Raw genomic sequence first — 14,133 nt, 5'->3', positions numbered from 1 at the left:
GCACCGCCGCCACGACGCTCTTTGGAGGATACTTTGAATGCATTCTGTCAAATGCAAACGACCACCAATGAGCAAACTGCTCAGGCGATGAACGATATAAAGAATCAAGTGGGTAAATTGACAACGGCTATCGGTGTATTGCAACAAGAGAAAGGCAAACTACCTACCCAACCTCAACCCAACCCTCAAGGCCAACATTTTGCACACAGCTCTTCGGTGATTCTCCCCGAGCAAGCGAAGGCCATAATCTCGTTGAGAAGTGGGAAGACAGTTGATAATGCCCAAGTGGAGCCGCCGGTCGCGCCGATCTTGCTACCTTTTCCGGCACCATTAAAGCCACCAACGCCAAATGGGGAATCTCCCAAGCCAGCTCTTACGGAGGAAGAGAAAGGAAAAGCCGAAGAGAGCGATATTCCGCCCGCTTTCACCGTTCCTGCTCCATATCCTAACCGACTAAAGTCGCCTGCCAAGCCAAATCTGAACAGTGATATCTATGAAGTTCTCAAGAAAGTGACGGTCAACCTTCCTTTGCTCGATGCTATTAAACAGATTCCATCGTACGCCAAATTTTTGAAGGAGTTGTGCACTCACAAACAGAAACTCCAAGTGCAGAAGAAGGTGTTCTTGACTGAACAAGTGAGCTCGCTTTTCCAGTCAACCCTTCCGCCCAAGTATACTGATCCGGGCTGTCCTACGATATCCATCACTATTGGGGGAAAGGTTGTTGAGAAAGCACTTCTAGATTTGGGCGCAAGCGTGAACCTCCTGCCTTTCTCAGTGTATGAACAACTCGGGTTGGGGGAAATGAAGCCAACTCGGGTGACTTTACGGTTGGCGGATCGGAGTATCCGAGTTCCCAAAGGGATGGTCGAAGATGTTCTTGTTCAAGTTGACCAGTTCGTGTACCCAGTCGACTTCGTGGTTCTTGATACGTGCCCGGTGCCGGCGGCTCAATCATCCGTTCCAATTATTCTTGGCCGGCCGTTTTTAGCAACATCCGATGCTGTAATTCATTGTCGTGATGGCCGACTTAACATGAGTTTTGGCAACATGAAGATGCAAGTCAACATGTTCCATATCGGTAGCCAATTGGGCGATGATGAGGATGTGTGCGGAGTAAGCATGATCGATTCACTTGTTCAAGACCACGTCACTACGTTTATTTGCAAAGATGAGTTGGAGTTGGCACTGACTTCCGCCGAGGCTGATTTTCTTGATGCCCCCGAGGTCGCGTACTTGTGTTCCTTGTTAGATGATGAGGAGATGTGTGGTATAACCCCGTGGGTTCCAAAATTTGAGGAGCTACCTCCACTTGAGAAGCGCACCGTTCTGTCTAGCGTGGAACCCCCAGTGCTCGAGTTGAAACCACTACCGGATACCCTCAAGTACGCCTATCTTGGCGAAGGCCAAACCTACCTGGTGGTGATCTCCTCCGCTCTCACCGAACTTCAGGAATTTCAATTACTCTCTAAGTTAAGGAAGCATTCAAAGGCTATTGGGTGGTCCATAGCCGATATCAAAGGAATAGATGGATCTCTTTGCTCACATTACATTTACATGGAGGATGATGTCAAGCCTTCTCGCCAACCTCAACGATGATTAAACCCGATTATGAAGGATGTGGTGCGAACGGAAGTTCTTAAATTGTTGGATGTTGGCATTATTTACCCTATAGCGGATTCCAAGTGGGTGAGCCTGATACAAGTGGTACCCAAGAAGTCTGGGGTGACTGTGGTGAAAAATGACAAGGATGAGCTTATTCCAATGCGGGTTCAGACTGGTTGGCGGGTGTGCATTGATTATCGGAAGTTGAACGCCAGTACAAGAAAGGACCACTTTCCCCTTCCCTTCATCGATCAGATTTTGGAGAGAGTGGCCGGGCACAAGTTTTACTGCTTCTTGGACGGATACTCCGGTTATAATCAGATTGAGGTGGCCTTGGAAGATCAAGAGAAGACTATTTTCACGTGCCCATTCGGGACCTTTGCGTATCGTCGTATGCCGTTCGGGCTTTGCAACGCCCCCGGTACCTTCTCAAGGTGTATTATGGGCCTTTTCAGCGACATGGTGGAAAAAATTATGGAAGTGTTCATGGACGACTTTTCAGTTTTCGGTGACTCTTTTGAGGCTTGCCTTGCCAACTTGGGGTTAGTGTTAGCACGGTGCGAGGAAAAGAACCTGGTGCTGAATTGGGAGAAATGTCATTTCATGGTGACCGAAGGCATTGTACTCGGCCATATTGTTTCTTCGAAAGGCATCGAAGTGGATCGGGCAAAAATTGATTTGATTGGGAATCTTCCGACTCCAAAGTGTTTGAAGGATATCCGATCTTTCTTGGGGCATGCCGGTTTCTATCGGCGTTTTATCAAAGATTTTAGTGCAATTGCCCGGCCTTTATGTCATTTGCTCGCCAAAGATGTGCCGTTCGAGTGGACGCCTGGTTGCGAGGCCGCCTTTGCCAAGTTAAAGTCTAGCCTCACCTCTCCACCTATTGTGCGATCACCGGATTGGGATTTGCCCTTCGAGCTCATGTGTGACGCTAGTGATTACGCTGTTGGAGCTGTTTTGGGTCAACGGAAGGGGAAAGAGTCGTACGTCATCTACTATGCAAGTAAGACGCTCAATGAGGCTCAAATGAACTATTCGACTACGGAAAAGGAGTTGCTTGCCATAGTCTTTGCGTTGGAAAAGTTTAGGTCTTATCTAGTGGGAGCTCCGATTACCGTGTTCACCGATCATTCCGCTCTCAAGTACCTTTTTACGAAGCAGGATGCCAAGGCGAGATTGATTCGGTGGATCTTACTCCTACAAGAGTTTGACCTCACCATTAAGGACAAGAAGGGTGTAGAGAATGTGGTGGCCGATCATTTGTCTCGGCTAGAGTTCGAAGATCATACATCACACATCCCTATCGGTGACTCTTTCCCTGATGAGCAATTATTTTCAATTTCCACGGTTCCATGGTACGCGGATATTGTGAACTACTTGGTTACCGGTTTGATGCCGGCCCATTGGAATTTGCAAGAACAGCGTCGGTTTTTGGCCGAAGTGAAACGGTTCTGTAGGGAGGTATTCCCGAACAGGTACAAAACAAGCCCGAGCACGGCCAAAGAAAAGGTCAACGCATTATGGACCAGTGATATGAGAAGTCGATGGTCCAGAGAGGTTGTACGATTCTCGGTGCAATAACACGAGACGTTATAGGACCGAATACAAGGAAAATTACACGAGATGCCTCTGTTCAAGAAACTTGTTCGGCAAGAGAGAGCCGAACAGGAGGAGAGCTCCTTAGAAAGGATATGGTCCAAATTGTTTCCTTAGGACCAGTTACATGTGAAGTAACTGGTCCAAGCCGCCTGTTCGGCCATGAGATGGCCGAACAAAAAGAGAAGTCCTATTAGAGGGAACATTCTAGAAGTGTCCAGAATCACTGGTATTCCGTTACAGGATGAGATCCCAAGAATATAGGATCTAAGAAAGATACCCAACGAGTATGGGATGTTCGGCTTGTTATGGAAAGAGTCCTACAAGGATTAAGGAAATAAACTGATAAGGGAACGAGAATCCAAGAGATCCTAGTTTTCCTATACGAGGTAGGAAACCTAGGGCAATATGGATACTTGGGCAGCAAGCATCCATAAATCTATAAATATGAGGTAAACCTAGAGGAAAGAGGTACGCAATACACTGCATTCTTATTGCTTTCCTACTGATAATTAGGGTTTGATCGCTAGTACGAAATACTAACAAAGGCATCGGAGGGCCTTTGCCACGAGAGGCAAAGGTGCACTCACTCCTTGTCTGTTTTGCAGGACAATGGTTACATTAACAGATTAGGGTTACGTTCAAGAGGCACGTGAAGCCGCTGCATTCCAGTGCTGTTCAGAGCACTACTTGAATTTGTCCACCTACAGGTTCTCTTTTGACGACCCGTATTTGTTTAAGTATTGCGCCGACCAACTTGTCCGCCGTTGTGTGCCCGATTCTGAGCAGCAAAGTGTTATCAAGTTTTGTCACACGGAGGCATGTGGCGGCCACTTTTCGTTCAAAAAAACCGCCGCCAAGATTTTGCAGTGCGGTTTCTATTGGCCACAATTGTACAAGGATACGTTTGCATTCTGTCGGGCGTGTGCACGCTGTCAACTTTTGGGATGTGTGACACAGCGGAACGAAATGCCGCTTACGCCCATCTTGATCATCGAAGTGTTCGATTGTTGGGGAATCGACTTCATGGGACCGTTTCCTACGTCATTTGGTTACCTCTACATTTTGCTTGCCGTTGATTATGTAAGCAAGTGGGTAGAGGCTATTCCCACTCGTACCAATGATGCCCAAGTCGTGGTTGATTTTCTTTGGGAGTACATTTTAGCAAGATTTGGGATGCCGCGGGCCATCATCAGCGACCAGGGGTCTCATTTCTGCAATCGGTCCATTGCTGCTCTAATGAAGAAGTATGCCATCATTCACAAAGTCTCAACGGCGTACCACCCGCAAACGAATGGCCAAGCGGAGTTGGCGAATCGGGAGATCAAGAACATCTTGGAGAAGATGGTTAATCCTACCCGTAAAGACTGGTCAACTCGTTTGGTCGATGCTTTGTGGGCTTACCGTACTGCTTACAAGACGATTTTGGGGATGTCTCCGTATCGGTTGGTCTATGGGAAAGCGTGCCACTTGCCAGTAGAGCTTGAGCATAAAGCATATTGGGCCATCAAGAAGTTGAATTTCAATATTGCCAAAGCCGGTGCCCGCCGCAAGCTCCAATTGACGGAACTCGAGGAGTTGAGGTACAATGCTTATGACCATTCTAGCGCTTATAAATCTAAACTCAAAGCCAAGCATGATAATAAAATTGTGATTAAAAACTTTGAGCCCGGTCAAAAAGTGTTATTGTATAATTCCCGATTGCATCTACATCCCGGTAAGTTGCGCTCACGTTGGGCTGGACCGTATGTTGTCAAAACTGTGTTCCCTCATGGGGCAATAGAAGTAGAAAGCATGAGTACCGGTTCCTCTTTCAAAGTTAATGGTCAACGGCTTAAGCCCTTCCTTGGTGGCTTTGAAGCTGGCGAGCCCGATGAGGTTTTGGCCGATCCTGTTTATACGGATGGCCCGTTGGTTTAGTTTGCGTTATTTTAATTTGCACGGGGAGCGAAAGCGTAACCGTTGAACTTAACTGTTTGTCGGACCCGGCCCCCGGGTAGGGGGTACCCTCCATTGACTTGGGTATATGTAGCTCCGCACGCCGCTACTAAAAAAAGGATCGTGTGCCCAGCTCCGGTTAGTAAGGGCACTTTTAATATCAGTGACATAGGGCTTTCATTAGCTTTTCTGATAGGAGTAATTCACAGTGAACCACTCACGTCTTCCAGATTAGCCCCAACGGGGGCGGTATAGATATTAGGTTAGGCCTTGATATTCCCGTGCTCCATTACCGCACTTGGCTCTATCTTGTGCCTGCCTGGTTACGATCTTAGGGGACGCTGGACTTCATTGTTTGGCGGAGTCCAGCTGTGACTTGGACCTCCGAGTTCTGATATTAAATTCTGTATGTTTGTACATTTATAAATATCGCTTTTATGTTTTGTTCTTTATTTATCATGTTTCGGGATACTATCACCAAGAGATTTCACCAACGCATCATTGTATCGCGCTTTAATTAGTCCTTCTTTGACGTAGTTTGCCGTTAACGACCCATGCTCACCAGATATGTCCCTATCGGGGGCAATTTAGGTCTTTGGGTGCGGCTGGCTATTCCCGTGCTTTGGCACTAGGCTCTGTCTGGTATCACTTTGTTTTGATCATAGGGAACGCTGGGCTTAATTGCTTGGCGAGGTCGAGCGGTGAATTTTACTTCGGGCATGATGTAACAACTTTGATGGTCTAGTATAGCCACCCGCGTTTTGCCTACTTGGTGCGACACGGGAAGAAAAGTATGACTCGTAAGGTTGCGTGAAAATTGGGTGGTGTTCTTTGTTGTTGTTCTTTGTATATATGTTGTTGATGCCCGGATAACACGAGCCGGGCGGTTCTAATGTCATTTGGCCCTTAGAAGGTAGTTCGGGCTTCAGTCTTTTACAGGGTGTACGTGCTACCACACCAGCCTTGGTGGATTGGATCTACCGTTGGAGTGATTGAGGCATTCAGGAGCCCTAAGCATGGGTGCGATTACGTGTCGCGGTTGTTAGTCCAACAAAGCTTTGGCCATGATCCTGTGTGACTAGCTATGGTTCCGTTGGCAGAGCCGAAGGAGTTGGCCTTGGAAGCCGTTCGGATGACGAAAAGAACCGGTGACGCAAAAGCCTCCAACTTGGTCGAGGTATAAGGGGGTTGACATTCCCCCGTTGGTACACTATTTTGTTCCCTTTCTCCTTCCTGTTGTTTTTCGTGCTATGGGGACATAGCATCCTTTAAGTTGGGGGGAGGGATATAGTTACGCTATATTTGTTGTTTAGTTACGCTATATTTGTTGTTTCTTGGTTTTCATGTTCGAAAAACAATCGGATCAATTTTTCGTTTTTAGGTTGCAGTCCTTCCGTTATTACAAATTTTAGTAGATTAAAACAACTTGGCACATGCTTATTGTTCTTAATTGGCAAGAGCTCGGTGTTTGATATTAAGTGACAGTGTACATTTCAACTCATAAGCATGATTAAAGATGAGCAATTAGGTGTTGAGTATGTTTTGAGCAAGTTTTACCCATATCCCGTTCTTGTTTCATCGTAAATTCGTAGCTTAGGTAAAACACTCTCTTGTCATACCTAAGTGTGCTTGTTATCATTGTTGAATCATTTTGGAATCTATAGCGTACGAAGGAAGTGATACAAGGCATTCTTTGTTTAATTAAACCACAAATGTGTCCCCTCATCCTATTTTGTAGCCTGGTCCGTGTCCTCCTATTTGTTCAGTAACTTAGGGAACCAGATGTTTGGAGGGTGGTTTGGAATGCTGTTTTACCTGCTGAGAGGTGTTCGGGGATGTTTGAAAGGTGTTGGGAATGAGCGGAGTTCGAAATGTTGAAAAGGGCAAAAATTCAGAAAATCAGGAGACATGAACCGGTACTGGGATTTGGCCAGTACCGGTTCATACAGGGCAGAGAGATAAAAATCCAGAATTTCAGAACCTATGAACCGGTACTGGGATTTGGCCAGTACCGGTTCATAACCGACAGAATTTAAAAAAAAAGGGGGTTCGGTGCCTTTTCGTTTTCTCTCTCCTACCCCACTATATAAACCCAAAACCTATTCTTTTTCCATTCCAAACCCAGAAACGGCAGATAACCGCCCCCCCCCCCCCCCCCCCCCCCCCCCCCCGCCTCTGTTCTTCTAAAATCCCTCCCAAACCATCTCAAATCCCTCTCAAATCTTCATCATCCTTCACAAAAACACTTAATCTTCAAGTTTTGTGGAGGATTTAAGAAGTTTCAAAGGTGGGTTCTCACTTTCAAGGTCCGAAAATCTCCATAACCAAGGTAATCTCGGAATTTTTTCTCTCTTGCGAAATTCCTTTGTCTTGTACCTTGATTCACCTTGATTTCTTTCGAAAGTTGAGAAATTTCAAAGTTGTATTAAGGGTTGTGGGAGTTTTGACTCCTAGATCCCCAATTGAGAGGGAACCCGAAATTTTCTCTCTCCACCCTCTCAATTTCGAACTTCCCTCATAATTTCCTGCATTGACCCACACGCCCACACCACCGGAATCTGTAATTTCTTGTCAACCCATAAGAAATCTGAAATTTGTGCTAGTGTTGTTACTCTACACTTGTGGATTAGTTTCGGGAGTTTAATTCAGTGCCTACTATTTCTGTTGGTAGATTGCATTATCAGGGTGAATTTTTGCGAATTTTTGGCTGCTTTTGGACTGTTTTCGTTACGGGGGGTTGAAATTTGCTGCAGGTAGTTGTTTGATTGAAGTTTGGGGGGTGCTCTGTTTTGTGAGAATTGTTGTTCCGAAATGGGGAGATCAAAGAAGCTTATGGGGGATGCGATACAATCAGTGGATAGTTCTGGTAAAACGTCGTACATTAAACGCTCTGATAAGGAGAAGAATGCTGAGCGGGCAGAAAGAAGTGAGGAGGAAAATAGGAAGCGGAAAAGAGAGAGAAAGGAGGAGGAGAAACAGAGATGGGAAAAGGAGTTAAAAGGTCGGAAGTACATTTGTGAGCGGCAGGTGGATCGAACGAAGCTAGGAACTCACCCAATCATTGATATCATTAACCAACGAGGATTGCATTTCTTTTTCGATCCTATCAAAGGTTTTAAACCCAAGTTGGTGCTTGATTTTTATGCTAATATGGAAGTGGATGAGAAGGAAGAGAAAATAACCTCTCGCTTGGGGAAGAAAACTGTGCTCGTAACCCCGACTATCATAGCCAAGTATCTAAAAAACTACCAACGCCCCCCACTCCTAGCTATTACTTACCCTGCTAGAGGATGGTCCAAGTCAGAGGAAGAAATTCAAAACGCTCTAACTGATAAACCCCTGAAGCTTGACCGTTTTGTCCATGGCAGGTTATTCGAGAAGTTTCGGGTTATTAATAAGGTGGTTCATTACAATCTGTGTCCTCATGGTTCGGAGAAGCTTCCACGGAAGGAGGATGGCGAGGTTATTTTTGTTTTTGGTTCCAATGAGGAGGTGGTTGATTGGGCTTTGTTTATTTGGAAGTCATTGGTGAGGTTTAGGGAGCGTTCGGCTCCGTCAAAGCCTAATATTCCGTTTCCGACTGCGATTACCGCTCTTTGTGAGTCTCAAGGAGTACTAGTTCCAGAAAGGCTTCTTCCGGGCACCCCCGGTCCTATTACGGGTGGCTCTGTGGAGAAAAGCAAGGCATTATCTCAGCCACCCCTGCCTGACAGTTTCGATTTCCCTATGCCTACTGCTAGGTCTCAGTCTGGGAGGATTGAAGAATATACTAGAATTATGGCTACTCAGCTCCAATCAGTGCAGAGGAAACAAAAAAAGCTTGAGACTCAAATGCGTCATACGAGGAGGGATGTCTCGGCCATAAAGAGGGGGATGTTATGGATAGCAGCTCGTTGTGGGAAAGAAGGTGATGTGTATGTTCCCACGGAGGCCGATATGAGAGAATCAACTCCTGAGGAGCCAGAAAGCGTCCATGGTGCTGGGACTAGTGGTGTAGGTGAGTCGAGTACTCGGAAGCGAGGTAAAGAACCTATTCATGAGGAGGATGTCGAGGAGCCGTCGGAAGAGGATTAGGGTCAGTGGCTTCGCTTTTGGAAAATCCCTCTACTTGGTCGGGGTACATGGGGGTTGACAGTCCTCCTATCCTATCTTGTTTTTCATTTCAGTAGGTGAATTCGTAAATAATAGGCTTAGGAAGTTTTTGTTTAGGCCGGCATGTGGCCTTTTGACTTGGTAGTTTGGTGTCGGTGGCGGCCTAGGGTAGGAAAAAAACCAAGCTAGCATATGGCCGCTTCCCATTTTGTTAACCGTTCTCTTGATTAACCAAGGTCATTACAAGCTTTAAAGCCCTTAGTTGATCCTTCGTACAATTTGATTCCCTTTTGATTCAGATTGTGGCATATTTAGTCTGTGGCATTTTACTTTTCAGTAAATTTCTGGCTGCTTGGTTAATTTGTCTTCCTAATGGTGCTCTCCACTTATATTTGGCTTGGTATTTTTTTTTTTGTTCACCACGCCTATTTTTGAGCACCTTTTGCGTGGGATATGGTTACTTTTGTTATTAAAGGTTGTTGGAAGTCTCGTATCCACCTTTTTGATCTTGGATACTCCTGTTGGATGCTTGTTATTTACCTGCTTAGCATCTAGTTGCTCATCTTATCTCCGACCGTGAGTTGCTTTGGGGTAAATGGTTTGTTTTTGATCTCTTGCGCATTGGGTTTATTGAAGCATGTGCCGTAGTTATTTTGCCGGAAGGATTGTTTAGTTTAGTTTTCCCTTATTTTGTCTGCATCATTGCTCGGGGCTAGCAATGTTTAAGTTGGGGGGCGTGATGAACAACCAAGATTGTATAATCTTGGTGCTTTAGTTCCCTAATTTGTAGCATTTTGATTCCCTTAGATATCATTTGTATCTCATTTTGCACGTAAGGGTTTGCTTTGGTTGTTTCAGGTAATACGTTGTGCTAAGGCGGTTCTTAACGCCAAGGATCGTAGTCGGAAGTATCATAGGTTTCGAGGCAGTGAAGTAATGTTCCTCAAAGCCCGTCGGGTGATTAATCTAGGCCAAAGAGGGTGTCGGGCTGTCGGGGCCAAAGCAGGAAAAATCTGAAGTTCTGCCTCCTATGAACCGGTACTGGGATTTGGCCAGTACTGGTTCATGATGTCCAGAGTTGAAGTTTTCTAGCTTTTGAAGACCTATGAACCGGTCCTGGGATTTGGCCAGTACCGGTTCATACTGCAGATTGCAGCACGATTTTGCTGCTTTTTCTACTTTCTACTTTTGGAATGTTTTCCACTTTTGGTTACTTTTGGGATATTTTCTTGGGATATTTTGTGAGAGAGAGACCACCTTGTATAAATAGGGTCTCTCTCTCTCTCATCTAGATCATCTTGTCACTTTCCACTTTAAGTCCTTTAATTTTCTAGAACTCCATTAATGGCTTTCAAGCTTTTCTAGCTAATTTCTTCAAGAACTCCTCAAGGTATTTGTCGTTTAATGTTTTCTCGTTTATTAATGTTGTAGCCGCGGACTAGATCCTTTATAAAATCAACTTTATTTTCATTTCTATCGGTTAAAATTCATGTCTTACTTCTATGCTTTGGTTTATGCTTTAAGTATGTGTGAGTAGTCGTTTGGCCAAGTCTTGGGATAATCTTTCCCGAGGACTTAGGTGATTATTTGGTTCTCAAATATTAGGGCTTAAAAGCATGATTTACGGAATAGAACTTAACTTGCATTTTTGGTCCAAGCAAAGGGGTGTTAACTACTTGGTGAGGCGTTTGCCAAGCGGTCTTGGCGAGCGGCTCCCTGAGGGCTCGTGGCCTCCTATGTGTTCGATAAATTCGTCAAACAAGTTGGTCCGCCTCCGTTTAATCACATCTTTCATTAAACGTAGTCATAAAAGTTAAATTCTCCGGGCGTGAGCACGCGGTCGTGACTCTCGCCTGAGTTATTCTGAGAACCGGTAACCTCCTTTGTCAAGGGTTAGAAGATCCTTAGACTTGCCTATTTTAAGTTAACTAAGCTTTTTCCTAGTAAATCGCCCGGGCGATTTTCACCAATTCTAAGCAAAACCAAGTTGGCCGTCTTGAACGCCGCACTCTACCATATAAACCTACAATCCAGACTAGCTATATTGCGAATTCCCTGTGGTACGATCCCGGTCCTGCCGGTTTACTATGCTATCGACGACCTAGCCCTACGCTTGGGGTTTTTCTCAACCTTATTTGAAGGCGAGGTTGGAGACTAAGCAACGCCGTTACGCCGCGGAAATCCAAAACCGACGACCGAATCTTCTTAGCCGACTACTACCGCCAAGAAGCACGGTAGGATTTCCTTAACTTCCATCCCGGTAGAATATTCTTATCATCGACCTTAAGTATAAAGTAGTTATCTTTACCTACCATCCCAAATATAAAGTAACTTTGATCATTAAGTTTAAAGTAGATAAGGTTATCTCTGTTTAAGAATGTATGAGATGCATGATGTTGTTATTATGATTCAAGCATGTTATGTGGTCAAGAGTTGGATAATATTGTTGTATTCATTTTGGAAATTTATAAATGCTTGTTTATGTGGAAAGTCCTACACCACGGAGTCTATGCATGTAACGTGACACGAAAACCAAGAGAATAGAGACATGGCACCTAGGGTGTGTTAACGAAGATAAAAATGTGTATCCGAGGGAGGAAATATTTTGAAACTACATAATGACCGGTTTTGGGTGCATTATGTGAGTTGTGTGTGTGTATGCCAATGGGAACCCGGCGCGGCGGAACCATTGTGAAGATACTCGGGAACCCGGCGCGGCGGAACCAAGGTTGGGTGTGTGCTTGGTTATCCGCGGTACGGAGCCAATGCGGTTGTGTGCCAATGGGAACCCGGCGCGGCGGAACCATTGTGAGGATACTCGGGAAACCGGCGCGGCGGAACCGAGGTTGGGTGAGTTAAAAAGGAGTTTTTGGGTAAAAAGGAAAGTGAAGTAAAAATATGGTCTACGATGAGTCTAAGTAATGAACACCACGTTAGACAAGTAAGGATTATGGATTTGAATACTTGTTTGGACTATATGCATGATCTAAGTGGAATTGTTGTTATTATGTTCATAAGTTAAGGGTAAGAGGGTTTGGATAGTTCTATTGAGCTTTATGGCTCACGGAGTTGCCTTTTTGGTGACCTTGGCATATTATACCGGTGGCGACGCAGGTATAATATGTCAGATCTCATAGATGAGCAAGGCGAGCTTTACACCTTGGAAGCCTTCGGAGCCGAGGAGCTAGCTGTGATGGAAGAACAAGCGGAGCTGTAGTTAGGAACCTTAGTTTCCTTCCGCTTGTAATAAAAGTACTCCTTTTCATGTTTTTGTTGTAATAAAAGAGCCAGACTCAGTTTTTATTTCAATACAATGTTTTATTTAACGTACCCAAAATTCGGGGCGTTACAATGACCGATTTCGGGTGGCATTATGTGAGTTGTGTGTGTGCATGTGTAAAAGACGTGTTTTGAAAAGGTTTTGAATTTTCGAAAACCGCAATGTGGCCGGACGTGGTAGCCCATTGTGTGGTGTGTGTTGAAAAAAAAAAACCCAATGAGAACCCGGAGCGGCGGAATCATTGTGGGGATACTCGGGAACCCGGAGCGGCGGAACCGAGGGTTTTGAAATGTGTGCGTTCCCATGGGAAACCGGAGCGGCGGAACCATGGTGAGGTATAGCTTGGTTATCCGCGGTACGGAGCCAATGCAAATATTTTTTGTGTGCCAATGGGAACCCGGGACGGCGGAACCATTGTGAGGATACTCGGGAGTCCGGAACGGTGGAACCGAGGTTGGGTGTGTAGCTTGGTTATCCGCGGTACGGAGCCAATGCAAATATTTTTTGTGTGCCAATTGGAACCCGGGACGGCGGAACCATTGTGAGGATACTCGGGAGTCCGGAACGGCGGAACCGAGGTTGGGTGTGTAGCTTGGTTATCCGCGGTACGGAGCCAATGCAAATATTTTTTGTGTGCCAATGGGAACCCGGGACGGCGGAACCATTGTGAGGATACTCGGGAGTCCGGAACGGCGGAACCGAGGTTGGGTGTGTAGCTTGGTTATCCGCGGTACGGAGCCAATGCAAATATTTTTGTGTGCCAATGGGAACCCGGGACGGCGGAACCATTGTGAGGATACTCGGGAGTCCGGAACGGCGGAACCGAGGTTGGGTGTGTAGCTTGGTTATCCGCGGTACGGAGCCAATGCAAATGTTTTGTGTTAAATAAATGGTTTTTGAAAGATTGTTTTGTAAATGAAAATGTTGACACAGTCTACGATGAGTCGCGTAGGAGATACACAGAAAATCTTGGACACCAACGATAGATGATTAACGAATGTGGATTTGTCATTGATTAACTGTGTATATACTTATCATGTGGAAATTGATGTTGTATTATAGCGTTGTTTATAAGTTATGGGTTAGCGGGTATGGGATTATCCTGCTGAGCTTTGTAGCTCACGGTGTTGCCTTTTGGTGACCCTGACATATTATATCGGTGGTGACGCTGGTATAATGTGTCAGATCTTGTAGATGATCAAGATGAACAGTACACCTTGGAGGCTTTTGGAGCTGAGGAGCTGGCTAGGATGGAGAAGAAGGAGGAGCTGTAGTTAGGAACCTTAGAACCCCCTTCATTTGTGTAAATATTGAACTCTTGTGAGAGTATTTGTTGTAATAAGAGCCAGACTCCATTTGATGTTATCAATAAAATGTCCTTTTAACGTACCCAAAATTCGGGGCGTTACAACTTGGTATCAGAGCTTTAGGTTCAAAACCTCGGCCATGGGTAGAATGGGTAGAACCACGAGATAAGTTGACCGTTGCACAAACGTGAATTGAGTTTAAGTTTACCATCCCAAATTAGGTGGAATTCTGTCAAAACAATCTTCGGATTGAAGCAAGGCACGAAAATTGGCAGTACGGCCGAGCTGGGAATTCCCGAACAATTGGATGAT

The 14,133-nt window shown here is 45.3% G+C and overlaps 1 protein-coding gene across 1 annotated transcript; it reads left to right on the top strand.

The window, feature by feature from the left end:
- Positions 1–51: 51 nt before the first annotated feature.
- Positions 52–1,599, top strand: LOC131306867 (uncharacterized). The gene has a single exon (XM_058333296.1). The coding sequence runs from the start codon at positions 52–54 to the stop codon at positions 1,597–1,599; it is 1,548 nt and encodes a 515-aa protein (XP_058189279.1).
- Positions 1,600–14,133: the final 12,534 nt, after the last annotated feature.

The sequence above is a fragment of the Rhododendron vialii genome, chromosome 11a, assembly GCF_030253575.1.
Source record: "Rhododendron vialii isolate Sample 1 chromosome 11a, ASM3025357v1".
In the NCBI taxonomy this organism is placed as follows: domain Eukaryota; kingdom Viridiplantae; phylum Streptophyta; class Magnoliopsida; order Ericales; family Ericaceae; genus Rhododendron; species Rhododendron vialii.
This window is presented reverse-complemented; position numbering and strand designations above follow the sequence as displayed.